At 46.9% G+C, this 19357-nt stretch overlaps 1 protein-coding gene and 1 long non-coding RNA gene across 5 annotated transcripts in view; both read right to left on the reverse strand.

The window, feature by feature from the left end:
• PPP4R1 (protein phosphatase 4 regulatory subunit 1) overlaps positions 1-6448 on the reverse strand; it is a 49039-nt gene extending 42591 nt beyond the window's left edge. For all 4 annotated transcript variants that reach the window (XM_070778947.1, XM_070778946.1, XM_070778945.1 and 1 more), the window contains exons 1-2: positions 6324-6448; positions 6187-6231 (exon numbers count right to left, since the gene is read on the reverse strand). In XM_070778947.1, coding sequence (XP_070635048.1) covers positions 6187-6231; positions 6324-6330 — 52 coding nt within the window. In that variant the 5' untranslated portion in view covers positions 6331-6448. The remainder of the gene's footprint in view (positions 1-6186; positions 6232-6323) is intronic.
• A 1065-nt stretch (positions 6449-7513) lies between these two features.
• On the reverse strand, positions 7514-15984 carry LOC139179455 (uncharacterized). Its single transcript, XR_011563829.1, has 3 exons — positions 15818-15984; positions 9104-9182; positions 7514-8876 (listed from the first exon to the last, which is right to left on the reverse strand). It is a non-coding gene; the product is annotated as an uncharacterized lncRNA (long non-coding RNA).
• Between the last annotated feature and the right edge of the window lie 3373 nt (positions 15985-19357).

The following is a 19357-nucleotide window of genomic DNA, read 5'->3' on the forward strand; positions in this document are numbered from 1 at the left end:
TGCCTCCACACCATCTCTATCTGCAAGAGCTTGGGTCTACACTTTTTCATGCTTGACATGAAAAGAATGAACACACAATCTGCCCTCTAGCTCCTGGTTTCTATAACCCTGGAACCACTGGCTCAGGAGACACACAGCACAACTCACGTCCATGTGATCCTCTGAATGATACTGCAAACCAATTTAAAACATGAAGTTTTACAATATTCTTGTTACCATTGAGGCTGACCCCAAACAGCGAAATGTGCTTATTAGCAAGATAAAAACAAGCAAACAAGCAAGTAGTCAGTATTTAGATGAAAGTGAATTTAGTAGTTATACAGATGAGCTTTATTACAGTAGAACATGCAAAGAAAATGTCTTAAGAATTTAACCACTTAAACTTTCATAAATTATCACACCTCACTGCACCCTTAGATGTCATTCTGTCCACAGATTAGAACATCAGACTTGTGAAAGATTTACAGTTATAATAAATGACACCTGGGATGACCTTAAAGCACTCTACTGCCTCCCCCACAAAAGTTCAGGTGTTAGAGGGTGGATAAGTGAAAGCTGAGTGGTGGGTTTATGATGGTTCATTTGCTTTTGTGTATTTTTTAAATATCCCGTTAAAAATATTAACATACTTACTTTAAAAAAATGCAATTCATCATATTAAAAGACTACAGAAAAAATCATAAATGCAGAACAAGCATCTGAAAAAATCCAACATTCAATTCTAATTTCCAAAAAAGTCTCAGGAGACTCAGGGGACTTTCTCAACCTGATAAAGGGCATTTGTGAAAAAATAATACATTGAACATCAAGATTCAAAACTTCCGCTCTTCAAAACACACTGTTAGGACAATGAAAGGAAAATCAAAGAATGGGAAATAGCATTTGCAAATCGCGTATCTGAGAAAGGATCTGTCTGGAATATACAAAGAACTCTCAAAACTTAGAAAACAAATAACCCAATAAATAAACGAGCAAAAGATCTGAACAGACACTTCACCAAAAAAGACAGATGCTGAAAGTGCCATGAAAAAAATGAGCACTATCAGACTTGACAGAGATGCAAATTCAAACTGCAAAGAAGTACCAGCGAGGGTGCGGGGCACCTGGGTTCTCCCACACACCGGGGCTGAGGGGAGTGGTGAGGAGACTGCACAGCCGCTCTAGAAAATGGGCTGGCAGCTTTTTATAAAGTTCAGCAGCCAAACCACCCCCAGGTACATACCCGAGAGAAGGAACGGGTATGTCCACAGAGAGACTTGCTCCTGAGTGCTCAGAGCAGCGTGGCGGAGCCAGCCCAAAGCCCAGCAACATTGTGAAGACAGAACACAGCTGAGGAAAGCAGGTGCCCGCTCCAGACGGTATGGACAGTGATACAGCGGGTGAAGGTCCCCGGCTGCAGCTGGAGTCGGCTCTGAGCTTTACGATGCCCGGTACTTCTTACCCTACATTCAACTCTAAGCACAGCATGATAAATGCTCAAAGACTACCCACACTGGTACCAATCAGGCAGGAAAACGAGTCTGCCCCTAGGTCTGGGGAGAAGGGGTCTAAAAAGACCAACTCAGGAGGGGAGGACTGTGGGGAGGTGGCCTGGGGGCCTGTGCTCAAGTCCCCTCTTACAGGCTCCAGGGAGCGCGGGCCTTTCCACCACCTTCCCCAAGGTGCAAGGATGTGTCACCTGCTCTTCTCTCAAAACATTAAAACAGCTGTATGTTCAGATGCAACTTCAAAGCCCAACAACCCCCCAATTCAAGGGTAGGAACTGCCCACCGTATCCTGTAGCTGACAGCAAACATTCTCCGTCATCAGGAGAGAGAAATCCGAAATTCCAAAATATAAGGCACATGTCGTGAAGTAACGACAGTTCAATAAACAAATACAACACCTTTGTTTGGATGAGAGGAAGAAACAAGGCACACGCAGAAGAACAAACAGAAATCCCCACGTTCAGCTGTCTGGGTCCCCTAATCCTGCAGCCACCAGCCCAAGAGGCCGACACGACACGCGTAGTTACAGAAGACAAAGATGACTCTCCCAAGAGGACTCTTTCTTTGAGAAATTCCACAAGCGGGATCATGATGCAAGGCATCATTAACTGATTCCATACGCGCATGGGTGCCACTAACCCCATGTTTAAGCCCCTTTTCTAGGACACCAACTGTATTATCTCCAAATAGAGACTTCTCCTGTCCAGTCTTGTTGGTAGCAGTCGAAACATGCTACAACTCTCATGACTCACTCTCCCAAATCCCCATTTAACAACTCTTCTAAACATTACGGTTTTCAAGGACGCCTTCCTTGGGGTTTGCGACCCACTGGCCGGCCACCTGGGAACACACACTCGGAACTTCCCCAGGCGGTGTGACTCCCAAGAAGCTCATCAATCCCAGTCTCCCTAAGTAGCCGTGGGCACAGAGGCTCCGAAAGGAGTGAGGCAGGGTAGTTACACCCCGTCAGCCCTGGTTCGATCACTAACTGCTTCAAACCGGAAAAACAGCATTGGGGAACAGGATTCCAAAACTTCAACAGGAAAAAGTCATGCTATGGCATATTCCAGAACACAGCTCCAAGGCCCATCCAAGGCGCGCTAGTCATAGCTGAGAGAAAGTAACACGAAGACTAGATTAGCTGTATTATGCATGAGCCTCATTCGAATCACCCCTCCCTACCAGGTTAAATTAAACCTTAGGCAGCATGCTACATGTACCTTCGAGGGTATTATTCTAAGTACAGGTTCAAACAAACTGCCTATACTAGCTGGGGCTGCTCGATGGTGCAAACTCAGGAATCTAAAGGAAAAATGGTCTTTAATATAAAAATACTCTAAATATTAGAATCAGGAGATTTGGCTTAAATTCTGGCTGGTACTTAGAGGAGTTTTGTCCCCTGAGAGAATCATTAAGTTTCTATGCATATCAGTTAACTTATTTATTAGTATCAGAACACCAGAGTCTACAAGTCCCATCGATTCTAGGAAGAACTCATGTACGAGAGCAACTGGAAACCACTAACCTGATGTCATCTTTCTTTTAGAATAATATTCTTCAACATATTACTTGAACCAAAATTTAAATTTTAATCAAACTCCTTCAGTGAAATTATTTTTACAAACACTAACTCATCAAATCCTACTGTATCTGAAGTCCCATCTCACCTACCCTAGAAATCCAGCAACTTAACTGTACACCAGGATTGCGTCTGTGAAGAACTGATGACAGAAACTTAAAATCTCCTCCTCCGAGAGTCTATCAGTAACTCCACACTGGTACCCATCATCCCAGGAACACAAAGGGTTCACCCAGCTTGGAAGTCGCTCTGCTTTCTCTTTGAAATTCAAAGTGCGTCTCATCAGACGGTTAAGTACTGGAAGTATCACTTTTAAGCAAACTGAGTTTTTCAATGGGCTATTCTCCTAAACTTAATAGTACCGTACAAAGATGTTATTTATTTACCGCTGATAAGGAGTCTGCCTGCAATGCAGGAGATTCTGGTTCGATCCCTGGATTGGAAAGATCCCCTGGAGAAAGAACTGGCAACCCACTCCAGTATTCTTGCCTGGAAAATACCACGGACAGAGGAGCCTTGGCGAGCCAGAGTTCATGGCATTGCCAAGGGTCACATACAACTAACAGACTCCACTTCTCTCTCTTCTCTATGACCCTTTGAGGTGTACATACAAGGCACCCTTTTTCACACATTAGGGTTTTTTCCCCTCCGAGAGTATCAGTTAAGTCCATCTCTGACCAACCCTTTCCTATTCTACTCACGTTTCTACTGATTCTACACAGAGACTAGAGGCTTAAAATGAAACAAATCAATGAACGGCCTGAGACTCTCATCTCAGGATCCGGTGATGGCCCCTTTTCAAGATCTGGATCTCACCTGGGGCCTCCCCCGGGCTCCCCAGCGGCTCATTACTTGTACAACAGCACTGACTCTCTTCTGTCTTAGTCTTAGAAAGGCCACCAACAATCTGGAGCTCAAGCAGCTGACTCAGCCCTTGGTGCAGCTGAAGGGGCAAGCCCCAAGACAGCCTCCGCCAGCACTGCCCAGGGCAGAAGACCTAGCTCGGAGACATAGTCCAACTGTGCAGGCAGCCCAACCTCCACCTCCTCCACCCCAACATCGCTGGTCCACTGCCTTGTCCAGGACATGCCCAGCCTCTCCATTTCCTCCCCAGCCATCTCACCCTGGACCAAGGCCCCAAGGCTGGCTTCCCCTCTCACCGCCCCCCTCCCTTCACAACAGACCCTGAGGGGTCCTTTAACTGGCCATAGGTAGGTTCCAAAATGGCTTGTTCCTGAATATTCTGGGTAAAGGCATCACCTGTAGAAACTGCAGCCACTAAGAAAAATAAGCAATTATTCCAGCAAAGACTTCCACCAAACTATAAATATGCAAACAAGCTACCTGTACCTTCTAAGGTCGAACATTTTATCCTAAATTGAAACACACTCGACAGCACTGTAAATCAACTGTTCTTCAATAAAACACACACAGAGGGAACAAACAGGATCTTAAAAAAGTTAAGAGCACCAGCAGCACCTGTAAATATGTAAATTCTGTGGCGTAATGTTCAACATCAGTATCCCCTCCCTGCACTTTCTTTCCAGCTTCCCTTATAACACCACCACCACATCGTAGTCACTATTTACCAGGTATTATTCTAAGTGTTTTGTGTGAATTAATTTATGAAAGGCTCTAACAGCTCTCTAAGGTAGCTAACGTTTTTTACACCTATTTACAAATGACCACATTTGGCACTGAGAAGTTCAAGTGAGTTGCAGTCTGCTCAAACTGAGGACGCCAAGGCTGGAACTAAGCAGTCCTGCTCCTAAGCCCAGTGTGTCCACGACTGTATTGGGATGCCCGGACACCTCACTGTCACACTTACATCATCAAAGCTGCCTGGGAACCGCTAGAGGGGCACGGAGGGTGACCGCCCCTGCTGCTCTACCCTCAGCAGTCTGGAGAGTCCTAAAGAAATCAGGCCGAGTTCCATACTGGTGGGCTGCCCCTTCCAGACCGTGCTCCTTAAGGGTGAAGGAGAAAACTGCAGCTCATCTCATAGGCTTTGATTGCCCAGGGCAGCCAAGTGACAGTAAATGAATGAGACAGTCCTCGACACCTGCTGCAGAGGGGCGTCTTCCACCGAGAAAAAGCCTTGGACCTAAACACACGCCTGAGAAGGCCCCGCATGGGGACAGTCCTTAGTCAACTCTCCAACGCTAACCCTGCAGGAGCCCCAGAGCTGCGGTAACCGACACCTGAAACTTATCAGCAGGTGCGCGCGTCCTAGCGGACAGCACGAAAGGAGATGGAAGAGCCGGCCTTCACTACATGAGCACCGCTGCCTACAGGGAGCCTTTTTACTGAAGAAAAAAAAAAAAAGCACGTAAACCCAGACTGCACCAAACACGAGTTTACGTATGGTTCATTCACTTTAGAAATATTTTTTTCTAAAAGCTCCTTATAAAGAGTCAATTTCCCTCACGTCACTCAAAACACCCAGTAATTTAAAAACTGAGCTTAATTTGGGCAAGGAAACCACATTAGACAACGCTAGGGATCAGCTCCCGGCACCTACAGGAGCGACGCCCAGATACAGCCCCCGGGGGACCCCCGAGGCGGTCCGGACCACCTCACGGTTCCCGGAACCCCCACGTCCCCGTAAGCCGCCCCCGCCGGAGCCGCCTCCCAGCTCCCTTCCGACTCCGGAGCAGAGCATGCGAGCGGGACGCCTCCTTCCCGACGCTCCTCCGGGAACAATGTCAAACTTTTTGTTTTTCCTGAAGCACAAGATTCCTCCACTCGGAAACTTCACGGTCCCCAGGAAGCCAGGCGTGGAGGCGCGGGAAGGCCCGGCCGAGCCGCCAGCCTTTGCACCGAAGAAAGGCGGTCGATGCTTGCGGGCCTGTCCCGCCTGGGCCGCCCCTTCCGCCTCCGCGGCCCCGGGCCCCCCGGACCCCGCAGCCCGGGCTCCGGACCCGGGCCGGCGGCCTCGGCAGGGCTCCGGGCGGCGGGCGGCGCCCCAACCCCTGACTGCCGCGGCCCCGGCTCCACCGACCAGCCGCCGCGTTCCCGCTTCCGCCGCCGCGGCTCCGCCCGAACGGCAGCCCCGAGCCGCCGAGGCCTGGGCTCCCCGCCGCCCGCGCCCTGCCTCCCGCCCGCCCGGCCGGCACTCACATCCGTCCGCGTCCTCCGGCAGGTCCTCCTGCAGCAGCGACAGGTCTGCGCCGAGGGAGACAAGAAAGGCCGTGAGCCCGCCGCCCGCCGCCCCGCGCCCTCGCGTCCCCGCCCGCCGCCCGCCGCGGGGCCCGTACCCGCCATCTTGCGGCGCCCCCTCCTCCGCCGTCGCCCGGGGACCCGGGGCTCCAGGGGCGGCGCGCGCGGCGGCCGGTGGACGCGCGCGGGGGGCGGTGCCGCGGGGACGCGCGGGGCGGGCCGAGGGCGGCGGGCCGGGGGCGGCTCCGGACGCCGGGCGGACCCGGCCCGCCCCGCCCACCTGCGCGCCGCTCCGCCTCCCGCCTCGCTCGCTCCGCCCGCCGGCGCGCTCTCGGCTCGGCCGGCCCCTTGGTGAGCCGAGTCCGAGGCGCGGCTGCTACTGTCGCCATAGCCGGGGCTCCGCGCCGTGTGCCGGGCTCGCCGGGCGGGGCCTCCCGCGCGCTTTGTTGGGTCACTGGCGCCGCCCGTCGGCCCGCGGGCCCCGGTCCCGGCACCTGCCCGCCCGTCTGCTCGGCCGCGCGCCGGGGCCACCTCCGGGCGTGAAGCGCCGCCTCCGCGCCGGCCGCCGGGTGCGGCGAACAAAGCCGCGGGGACGGCCCGCTCCCGCGCTGACCCCGGCCCGGCGGTGGGCGTGCGGCCCGGTTGCAGGAGGACCAACGAACCTCGCCCCCGGGATCGTTGGGACTAAGGAAGAACGACAGGAACCGAGCACCGAGTACTGGGCATCCCGCAGGTGCCGGGGAACGGCGCCTCGCCTTAGCTTTTGTCTGTAAATAATTTGAATAATTGTGGTAGCACTCGAGGCGCTGGGCTGAAATTTGCAGCACGCGTTCTGTTACTTTCCACAAGTGCTCAGGGATGCACGCAACCGCCCAGTATGGAGTTGGGGCCCAGCCCCAGTTCCCTGGCCCACTGGCCTCTGTCCAGGACTCAAGCCCACCTCCCGGTCCCCCAAGGCCTCCAGGATGGTCATGTCCTGAATGACCATTACACAGGGACGTGTGTAAGTGATGCCACTTTGGGGGGTCTGGCCTCGGGGGAGGAGACGGAATTCCAAATGGTCTGCACGATGATCTTAACCAAGGACAGTGTATTACATTTAATGCCGTGAAAGAGTCAGAGCCTCTGAAATACGTAATTCTGGATAATAAAATGGGTCCCACGTAGCTATTCAAAATACTTCTCTCTCAGATGTTACAGGTTGCAATGAGGATTTCATGAAGTCAAAGTCGCTCAGTCCTGACCCGACTCTTTGCAACCCCATGGACTGTAGCCTGCCAGGGTCCTCTGTCCATGGAAATCTCCAGGCCAGAATACTGGAGTGGGTTCCTCCTTCTCTTCTCCAGGGGATCTTCCCAACCCAGGAATCAAACCCAGGTCTCCTGCATTGCAGGCGGATTCTTTACGGATTCTTTACCGTCTGAACCACTGGGGAAGCATGCATTCCATAGTATGTATTATTAATGTTTTCTGAGAGTGAGAAAAACTGGAATAGCATCTCTAACTCTAGTGTCTAGTTTTCTAGTGTGTCTAGTTTAACAAAATAATTAAAACTAAAAGCCAAATGGCCACCATCTAGTTCTCTCCTTCCTTGCAGAACACTCTTATGTGAATTCAGCTGATACTCACTCTCAAAATGACAAGGAGTTAGAAATTCACAACTGTCACTTGACTCAGTCCATGAGAGCTTTGCCCTGCTAATGCTACCACTTTAGTAATCCTGGGTGGAAAGGGGAGGGCAGGGCACTGGGGTCTTTCCACTAGCTTGGGGTTTCCCTGCAGCAGCACAGAATCTAATGCCAGCTAGGCTTTGGCCCCCAGTCACACATGGAGGTAAAGGGGACCATCTAGGTGATCCACCCAGTAGAGTAAGACTCAGTGATGGTGATAAAACAGATGTTATGTTACAAATACTTTGGCCACCTGATGCAAAGAGCCGACTCATTGGAAGACACCCTGATGCTGGGAAGGATTGAGGGCAGGAGGAGAAGGGGTTGACAGGATGAGATGGTTGGATGGCATCACTGACGCAATGGACATGATTTTGAGCAAACTCCGAGAGAGAGAGTGAAGGACAGAGGAGCCTGGCGTGCTGCAGTCCATGTCAGCAAAGAGTCGGACTCGACTGAGCAAGTGAACAACACCCAAATGCTAGCCTGGGATATATAGGTCTACTAAACCTCTGCCTTGGGTAAGCAAGGCTGCACAGTGAGTTTTATCTCACTCCCCCTGGGAAGGCAGCCAAGGAGGAGGGGCTGTGTAACTGTATCCATATTGTTCAGGAGCTGTGCATTTGATCATCGTCTTACCTGCATCCCACTTTACGGCAGGTCCCTGGAGGCAGCTCAGTGCTTAGACATTTCAGTGAGGACGTTCTTACTCATGGGTTAGCACAAGCATGTTTTTTACATGTGATTTTTCTCTCACTCTCTAGTCTTGCTCAAAGATACAGTAAATGGTTTTTACACCAGTATTTGTAAAGGGTGCTGTGCTTCCTCCTCATAGTAAATGACATTTAAAGAACAGTCACTGTTGTGCTATGGCCTTACCCAAACTGCACTTACAGGGTAGTCGGTGGAGGCCGAGCTGTGTGCCTGGAGGTCAGAGCACAACCCAGAGTCTGCGTCCTTCACCTGCTCTGCCCCTAAAATCTGCAAAACAGGGGAATTCACATGTTACTGCTTTCAAAAGTATTATCCAATCATGGCTACTAAGGCCTGGATTTTTCAGAAGAACTCCTCCAAATGATAGTGAAGATGTTATGAGTAGCCAAGGAGCCTTGGAAATTGATAAACTTGGCTCTTGGAACAACTTAATAAGTATGTTTATTATTGCAGACATAAGTATCATGGGAAAATATTGCTAATAAAAAACCTACCTGACATTGCTTGCTATGTCATTTATTAATTTTTGAATTGGTAATTGAACGGTTTACTTTTTCTTCAGGATGGTCCTTCCTAAAAAGGAAAGTATGTAAAAGGCAGATCTTTTAGTTATTGTTTTGAATAATAATAAATGAATCAATCAGATAACGGAGACATGCTTTTACAATAAAAATGGTTTTTAAATAAAATTTTTAACCTTTATTTTCATTCATCTCTTTTTTTTTTTTTTTAAGCCAGGTTTATATAATGCTCAAAATTCTCCAAGCCAGGCTTCAGCAATGCGTGAACCGTGAACTTCCTGATGTTCAAGCTGTTTTAGAAAAGGCAGAGGAACCAGAGATCAAATTGCCAACATCCACTGGATCATGGAAAAAGCAAGAGAGTTCCAGAAAAACATCTATTTCTGCTTTATTGACTATGCCAAAGCCTTTGACTGTGTGGATCACAATAAACTGTGGAAAATTCTGAAAGAGATGGAAATACCAGACCACCTGATCTGCCTCTTGAGAAATCTGTATGCAGGTCAGGAAGCAACAGTTAGGACCGGACATGGAACAACAGACTGGTTCCAAATAGGAAAAGGAGTACATCAAGGCTGTATATTGTCACCTTGCTTATTTAACTTCTATGCAGAGTACATCATGAGAAACGCTGGGCTGCAAGAAGCACAAGCTGGAATCAAGATTGCCAGGACAAATATCAATAACCTCAGATATGCAGATGACACCACCCTTATGGCTGAAAGTGAAGAGGAACTCAAAAGCCTCTTGATGAAAGTGAAAGTGGAGAGTGAAAAAGTTGGCTTAAAACTCAACATTCAGAAAACGAAGATCATGGCATCCGGTCCCATCACTTCATGGGAAATAGATGGGGAAACAGTGGAAACAGTGTCAGACTTTATTTTTGGGGGCTCCAAAATCACTGCAGATGGTGATTGCAGCCGTGAAATTAAAAGACACTCCTTGGAAGGAAAGTTATGACCAACCTAGATAGCATATTCAAAAGTAGAAACGTTACTTTGCCAACAAAGGTCCGTCTAGTCAAGGCTATGGTTTTTCCTGTGGTCATGTATGGATGTGAGAGTTGGACTGTGAAGAAGGCTGAGCACCGAAGAATTGATGCTTTTGAACTGCGGCGTTGGAGAAGACTTTTGAGAGTCTCTTGGACTGCAAGGAGATCCAACCAGTCCATTCTGAAGGAGATCAGCCCTGGGATTTCTTTGGCAGGAATGATGCTAAAGCTGAAACTCCAGTACTTTGGCCACGTCATGCGAAGAGTTGACTCATTGGAAAAGACTCTGATGCTTGGAGGGATTGGGGGCAGGAGGAGAAGGGGACGACAGAGGATGAGATGGCTGGATGGCATCACTGACTCGATGGACGTGAGCCTGGGTGAACTCCGGGAGTTGGTGTTGGACAGGGAGTCCTGGCGTGCTGCGATTCATGGGGTCGCAAAGAGTCGGACACGACTGAGTGACTGAACTGAACTGAACTGATTCTTCAAAAACTATTTGAAGAACAAATATTTTCCTTTTTTTTTTTTTTGATTAATTTCTAATCTCTTACCCAAAGCCTCCTATACATATTTTGGCAAATTGTATAAAGATAAGTGTTTGTGTGAAGTTTCTGTTATCTTTCTTTTCTATGCTTAAGTCCCATTTAAGCTCTGTGTCAAGATGAAATTCAAAATTGTGAGTTCTTAGTTTTTCCTAGAGCTTTCATAGTTTGGTTTTGTTTTTAAAAGACACTGGTCTCTTTTTATTCACATTTTTTCACACCACCTTAGGAAAAGAAAGAATAAAGAAGAGAGGGAGGAAACAGCTACAAAACTGAGCCAGAGTTCTCTCTACTCAGGCTGTCCTTTCTCTGTCTATAGGGGTCCGAGGCTGCCCTGAGATGCACAGAACTTCAGCTCTGTCCACGGTCACCAGGCCGCAGGTTTCCCAGCCTAGGGTTGTTCTGAGCAGAACAGTGCAACCTGGAACCACCACTGTAACCAAGTAGAAAGGAAAGTAAAACCTGTTTCTCATCCACCATGTTAAGAACGCCATTTCTTTCACCACACTCCAGATGAACAAAACCAAAAGGATTCTGCATCAAGGAATTCTGTAGTTATTCCAGTCAAGGAATGGCACCTGTCCAGTTTGTTCCACACGTTAATTTCATTAGGAAAGCTAAGGTGTGAAATAGCCAACATTAATGGCAGTATTGGTTTTCTTTATGCCTTTCTCTCAAAATGCACAAAGCACCAGTGGCAGTCAAGCTCAAAGCAACGTGGAAGAGCCTGTCCTTGGTGTCTGGTGGAGTACGTGCTTGAGGAAATGTTTATTATTCTGAATCTGGATGGATGAGTCACGTTGAAGCAGGAAAAAACCATAAGCAAACCACATACTCAAACCCAGATAAGCTCAGTGATTAAACTATGTCTTGATTCTAAAGTCTTTCTCATACTATGGCTGCCCCCTGGTTCTGTGATTCAGAGGAAAGAGTTTCCATTCCAATTTGACTTCTGTGTAACTGTAACAAAATTCCTCTGTTCCTGGTCACTGGTTCATTTATTTGATTGAAAAATAAATATATATATATTGGCACCATACACAAGAGAAGACTCTACACATGGACATCACCAGATGGTCGACACCGAAATCAGACTGATCATATTCTTTGCAGCCAATGATGAAGAAGCTCTATATAGTCAGCAAAAACAAGACCGGGAGCTGACTGTGCCTTGGATTATGAACTCCTTATTGCCAAATTCAGACTGAAATTATGAAGAAAGTGGAGAAAACAACTAGACCCCTCAGGTATGACCTAAATCAAATCCCTTATGACTATTCAGTGGAAGTGAGAAATAGATTTAAGGGACTAGATCTGATAGATAGAGTGCCTGATGAACTATGGATAGAGGTACGTGACATTATACAGGAGACAAGGATCAAGACCATCCCCAAGAAAAAGAAATGCAAAAAAGCAAAATGGCTGTCTGAGGAGGCCTTACAAATAGTTGAGAGAAGAAGGGAAGTGAAAAGCAAAGGCAAAAAGGAAAGATACACCCATTTGAATGCAGAGTTCCAAAGAATATCAAGGAGAGATAAGAAAGCCTTCCTCAGCGATCAATGCAAAGAAATAGAGGAAAACAACAGAATGGGAAAGACTAGAGATCTCTTCAAGAAAATTAGAGATACCAAGGGAACATTTCATGCAAAGATGGGCTCAGTAAAGGACAGATATGGTAGGGACCTAACAGAAGCAGAAGATATTAAGAAGAGGTGGCAAGAATACACAGAAGAACTGTACAAAAAAGATCTTCACGACCTAGATAATCACGATGGTGTGATCACTGACCTAGAGCCAGACATCCTGGAATGTGAAGTCAAGTGGGCCTTAGGAAGCGTCACTACAAACAAAGCTAGTGGAGGTGATGGAATTCCAGTTGAGCTATTTCAAATCCTGAAGATGATGCTGTGAAAGGGCTGCATTCAATATGCCAGCAAATTTGGAAAACTCATCTGTGGCCACAGGCCTGGAAAAGGTCAATTTTCATTCCAGTTCCAAAGAAAGGCAATGCCAAAGAATGCTCAAACTATTGCACAATTGCACTCATCTCACACGCTAGTAAAATAATGCTTAAAATTCTCCAAGCTGGGCTTCAGCAACACGTGAATTGTGAAATTCCAGATGTTCAAGCTGGTTTTAGAAAAGGCAGGGGAACCAGAGATCAAATTGCCAACATCTGCTGGATCATTGAAAAAGCAAGAGAGTTCCAGAAAAACATCTATTTCTGCTTTATTGACTATGCCAAAGCCTTTGACTGTGTGGATCACAATAAACTGTGGAAAATTCTGAAAGAGATGGGAATACCAGACCACCTGATCTGCCTCTTGAGAAATCTGTATGCAGGTCAGGAAGCAACAGTTAGAACTGGACATGAAGAACAGACTGGTTCCAAATAGGAAAAGGAGTACGTCAAGGCTGTATATTTTCACCCTGCTTGTTTAACTTATATGCAGAGTACATCATGAGAAACCCTGGGCTGGAGGAAGCACAAGCTGGAATCAAGATTGCTGGAAGAAATATCAATAACCTCAGATATGCAGATGACACCACCCTTATGGCAGAAAGTGAAGAAGAACTAGAGCCTCTTGATGAAAGTGAAAGAGGAGAGTGAAAAAGTTGGCTTACAGCTCAGCATTCAGAAAACGAAGATCATGGCATCCGGTCCCATGCCAGAGGTCATGGCAAAGAGATAGGGAAACAGTGGAAACAGTGGCTGACTTTATTTTTCTGGGCTCCAAGATTGCTGCAGATGGTGATTGCAGCCATGATATTAAAAGACGCTTACTCCTTGGAAGGAAAGTTATGACCAACCTAGACAGCATATTCAAAAGCAGAGACATTACTTTGCCAACAAAGGTCCATCTAGTCAAGGCTATGGTTTTTCCAGTAGTCATGTATGGATATGAGAGTTGGACTGTGAAGAAAGCTGAGCACTGAAGAATTGATGCTTTTGAACTGCGGTGTTGGAGAAGACTCTTGAGAGTCCCTTGGACTGCAAGGAGATCCAACCAGTCCATCCTAAAGGAGATCAGTCCTGGGTGTTCACTGGAAGGACTGAATTTGAAGCTGAAACTCCAATACTTTGGCCACCTGATGCGAAGAGCTGACTCATTTGAAAAGACCATGATGCTGGGAAAGGTTGAGGGCAGGAGGAGAAGGGGCTGACAGAGGATGAGATGGTTGGATGTCACCGCCGACTCGATGGACATGGGTTTGGGTAGACTCCGGGAGTTGGTGATGGACAAGGCGGCCTGGTGTGCTACGGTTCATGGGGTTGCAAAGAGTCAGACACGACTTAGCAACTGAACAGAGAGAGAAGTGAAGTTACTCAGTTGTGTCCAACTCTGCGACCCCATGAATTGTAGCCTGTAAGGTTCCTCTGTAAATGGGATTTACGAGGCACGAATACTGGAGTGAGTTACCATTTCCTTCTCCAGAGGATCTTCCCAACCCAGGGACTGAACCCAGGTCTCCTGCATTGCAGGCAGACTCCTTACTGGCTGAGCCAGGAGGGAAGTCCACTGGCGCCATAACACAATGCAAATCATACAAAAGTTAGCTACTCCACTTTTTAACTTTTTATTTTGAAATAATTACAGATTCATAGGAAGTTGCAAAAAATGTACAGGATGGTCCTGTGTACCCTTTACCCAGCTTCCCCCAATGGTAATAAGTACATCTTAAAACATTCTTGAGATGTATGTACTAGGTTATTATGCTAAGTGCTTCTTAGATTTAACCCTCAAAACAACTCTATGACGTAGGTATTGATATTTACCTATTTTACATTTTATTTATTTATTTTTCCTATTTTACATTTTAAAAATCAAAGCTCAAAGAGGTTAAAATTTTATGAAAGTCAGATAGAAAATAGCAGAGTTGGAATTCAAATGTTGGAATCTTAATTCTAAATGATGCTAATAGGATCTGTATGTCATCATGTTCATGACTTTTCCGTCAAATTTGTCTCTCAGCCAGCTTCTCTGGCCGAGAAAGAGAAGGAAAAGGAAAGCCTCGGGAAAGCCTCTGTCGTTTCACATGTACAGTCTTGGGATCATCTTAACTCCAGTTGGGTCATCTCTCTGTCCCCTGCGGATTTTGACCACTGAAACATTTTAGGAGTCACTCTTTCCCTTTGTTCTCACCTAACACCCTAACCAAGGGATAAGCTGCTTGAAAACCATACTAGCAACTTCCTAACTAGCCTTTTACGATTTCTTCTGGCCAAGGATGCAAAAAATTATCTTTTGTATGTAATCTTTTGCTTGTATCAGTTCTGTGCCTTAGTAGTGAGCCTCCACCAGATGTCCCATGTTTCATTAGAGGCTGGGCTTCTCTGGTGATTCAGCTGGTAAAGAATCCGCCTGCAATGCAGGAGACCTGGGTTTGATCCCTGGGTTGGGAAGACTGCCTAGAGAAGGGACCAGCTACCCTCTCTAGTATTCTGGCCTGGAGAATTCTGGGTGGCAAGGAGTTGGACACAACTGAACGACTTTCACTCACCATCTTTTCACTTTTTTTTTTGGCCCTGCCCTTCAGCTTGAAGGATCTTAGTTTTCCCACCAGGGATGGAACCTGTGCCCTGTGCAGTGGGTCCACGTGTGTGGATGCCTGATAACAGTGGTGATCTAAGGTAGTAAGAGAAAGACAAAAGCAGAACAGCAGAGCTGGGAGCCGTGTTTCCACGTATTGGTAATATTCCATTTCTTAGACTGCATGGAGGTTGCCTGTGCATGAATGCTTTGTGATCATTTTTCATGCTGTGTCTTATGATTTGGGCCATTTTTTTCTGGATGCATGTTTTACTTTTAAGCTTACTAAGCACACTGAACTCTTCAGAACCGTAAACTTAAAAATGGTTAAGATGGTAAATTTAACGTTATATATCTTCCCCTTACACACAATTTTTTAAAATGTTATTAAAGAATTTGCCTCTTCCTGAGAAATTTGGGTCACAAAATCTAACCCAGCACCTAAGAATTTTAAATATTCTCAGTTTTTCTCTGTATCATCTTTAGGCAGAAATGAAGTAGTGGAGGGGAGGGAAAGAAAGGAAGGAAACGGGGAGGAAGTGGGGAAGAGGCGGGGAGGAGGAGGAAAACTAGGAAGAAGGGGGGCGAGGGCGGGTAAAGTGAAAGAGGAAGCTTATACCTGATGTAATTTGATTATTCTTGCTACTTTTGATTTTGAAGCCGTGTTTCCCAGGCAGGTGAGAGGCACCGCGTGCGCCCCTAGTTTCTCCCCTCCCCTCCAGACCCTCAGCCGCCCGTTAGGATGCTCAGCCCCCGCCCCCGCCCCCGCTTCCCCGCTCCTCCCCCACAAGCCCTTCGGGTGAGAGTCCGCGAGCCTTGAACTGGAGAGAGAAAGAGGCGCGCGCCTCTACCCTGAGGCCGGGGCTCCGCGTCCTGGGTCGGTGGAGGTGGATCGGTCGCTTCACCCCTTTCCGATGTGGCTCCCAGGTTTGCGAAGTGCAAGTGGTAACCGTGCAAGTGCCTTTCCCGCGGGCTATTGTGAGGGTCTCAGCAGTGAATCCCAGTAAAGCGCGGAGACCTCGTCTACACGTGGTGAGACGCACAGAGAGCCTCCGGGTCCCCGTCGCCGCCGTCGGGGGCACCGAGGGTACCCAGGGGAGCGCCAGGGCTTCCTTTCTGCAGATGTCACTGCGCGTACGCAATCGGAAAGGACGCTTAGCCCCCCAATTTAACGCAGCTCGGGACAGCACAGCTCTCACTTCTATCTTTCTGCCGGTTTAGACATAAATGAAGCGTATCTTGGGGAGGTCATGGCGTCTGACTCCAGCCTTGGTGCTGCTTAACTTAAGCTTGCTTGCAGCGGGGGAGGGGGGGGGGCGGGGTTGGGGGGGTTGGGGGGGGTTGGGCAACCCTCGCTGCTCCTACGTCATTTCCGGCATCCCCGAGCTGCGCTGCTCAGTGACCACGTGTGCACCTCCAATCGGGTGTGACGTTGTCAATAATGGGAATAACGGTGACCTGGTTTTGTTATTATTATCAGAAGATGCCGTTTCAAATATAATTAAGCAGTCTAAACATGGAGGAAAATCTCCTTATATGCTTCTTCTGTTGAAATTATGTCAAATAGCTCTTAATGCATACGTTTATAACTGCCAGAGTCAGTGCTGCAATGTTAATAAATATTGTGAAAGCTGTTATTTAATAAAGACTGTTTTAGGTAGTTAATTTGAGAAAGAACATCATATATTTTTGAAGCCAACAAATTTTTATAAACATTTGATTACTAATACAGGGTAGTAGTGATGATACAGCGATTCCAAACTTTTCAGAGTTTCGTTGGTGTCCGACTCTTTGCGACCCCATGGACTGCAGGAGGCCAGGCTTCCCTGACCATCACCAACTCCAGAAGCTTGCTCAAACTCATGTCTATGGAGTCAGTGAGGCCATCCAACCATCTTATCCTCTGTCATCCCCTTTTCCTGCCTTCAATCTGCCCCAGCATCAGGTCTTTTCCAATGAGTCAGTTCTTTGCATCAGGTGGCTAGAGTATTGGAGTTTCAGCTTCAGCATCAGTCCTTCCAGTGAATATTCAGGACTGATTTCCTTTAGGATTGGCTGGTTGGATCTCCTTGCAGTCCAAGGGACTCTCAAGAGTCTTCTCCAACACCACAGTTCAAAAGCATCAATTCTTCAGCGCTCAGCTTTCCTTATAGACCAACTCTCACATCCATACATGACTACTGGAAATAGCTTTGATTAGACGGACCTTTGTTGGCAAAGTAATGTCTCTGCTTTTTAATATGCTGTCTAGGTTTGTAATAGCTTTTCTTTCAAGGAGCAAGCGTCTTTTCATTTCATGGCTGCGTGAAATTGTTTCTTCTTAAATAAACTTAAAAATAGATGCTACAAGACTCTTCCAAGAATTCTTGGAAGTATTCCAACAATTCCTTATAGATTTAAGCCTATAGAAACTACACATTAAAACAAAAAGCCTATCAAAATATTCGCTATGGTGTGCCAGCCATTTTTTTGTAATTGAAAATATAAGGTAGTTTTAAGATTTTCCTAGGTAGTCAATACCTTCAAGCAAATATGTCACTGAAAACCATTTTCCTGAAATAATTCTGTTATGCACAAAGATTGGATTTCCTACGTGGCGCAGTGGTAAAGAATCTGTCTGCCAGTGCAGAAGACGCAGGTTCAGTCCCTGGATCGGAAAGATTCCTTGGAGTGGGAAATGGCAACCCACTCTAGTATTCTTGCCTGGAGAATCCCACGGCTGAGTGACTGAGCACAGGCACGCATGCACAAAGAGTAGTGCTGTCTCATAAATGTGCTGCAGAGTGACTATGAAAGTGACTTTGCAGATGACGACACTGACAAGTTTTGTTTCTACACTGAAATGTCAAACTTTAAAATACAGGTTACTAAAATATTTAAGGATAAAACTATAATCCTAATTAAATTTCTTATAACATGTCATTTATTTTTGTATTTCAGAAACTCAATCTGTGATGGTGATATTCATCTTCTGGCATTAGGGCTTCTCTGTTGGCTCAGACATAAAAGAATCTGCCTGCAATGCAGGAGATCTGGGTTCAGTCCCTGGGTCGGGAAGAGCCTCTGGAGAAGGGAATGGCTACCCACTCCAGTATTATTCTTGCCTGGAGAATTCCATGGACAGAGGAGCCTGGTGGGCTGTAGTCCATGGGATTGCAAGTAGTCGGACATGACTGAACAATTAACATTTGAGTGAAGTTGGAGTTCCCCTACCTTTGGTTAAATGTTGTTTTTAAGATTTGGTCATTAGGTATTTGACCATGATATATATTCAGGAGATTGTTCAAATGTACACACACACACCACGTTTATTCATAATGTACATTTGAACAATCTCCTGAGTATATATCATGGTCAAATACCTATGGGAGCTGATTTAAGGAGAGTGAAATTCACCGAGGGCCTGGTTCTCTGTCTGTTTATAGGTTTGCCTCCAGGGAAAGCTAGTTTGGCAGGATGAAGAGATTCCTTATCAGCATATTTTGGTTAATCTGTGATCACTGACCGAAGTAAAAACCTGTTGTGACAAATGTATTCAAACGACACAGCTGACATTTGTCTGCAGGTCTGGCCACGCAGTAAAAGGGTTCCTGGCTGTGTTTCTGTGTCCTGTCCTCTCATCTGCCAGCCACGCTACTGCATCTGTCTTGAACCAGAGGACCAGCACCAGGAGGTGTGAGCGATTTCTGTATCGTAGTTATTTAAATTGTTTTGTTGACTAAGTTTAGTTCAGTCGCTCAGTCATGTCCAACTCTTTGTGACCCCATGGACTGCAGCAGGCCAGGCTTCCCTGTCCATCACCAATTCCAGAAGCTTGCTCAAACTCATGTGCATGGAGTCAGTGATGCCATCCAACCATCTCATCCTCTGTCATCCCCTTCTCCTGCCTTCAGTCTTTCCCAGCATCAGGGGTCTTTTGCAATGAGTCAGTTCTTTGAATCAGGTGGCCAAAGTATTGGAGGTACAGCTTCAGCATCAGTCCTTCAGCAGCATTTTGTCCCTCTTTGTTGACTAAAGAGATGATTATTTAAGGACATTAGCTATTTTGACAAGTATCATATTGAGTAGAGTACACAACTGACATGTTTGGGTTTACAGGAATTCTCGCTCAGGTTAGGGAGCCCTGCTGCCTGCTGAGTGCCTTTTGTGGTTCTTAAGT

Source organism: Bos indicus, chromosome 24, assembly GCF_029378745.1.
Source record: "Bos indicus isolate NIAB-ARS_2022 breed Sahiwal x Tharparkar chromosome 24, NIAB-ARS_B.indTharparkar_mat_pri_1.0, whole genome shotgun sequence".
Lineage (NCBI taxonomy): Eukaryota > Metazoa > Chordata > Mammalia > Artiodactyla > Bovidae > Bos > Bos indicus.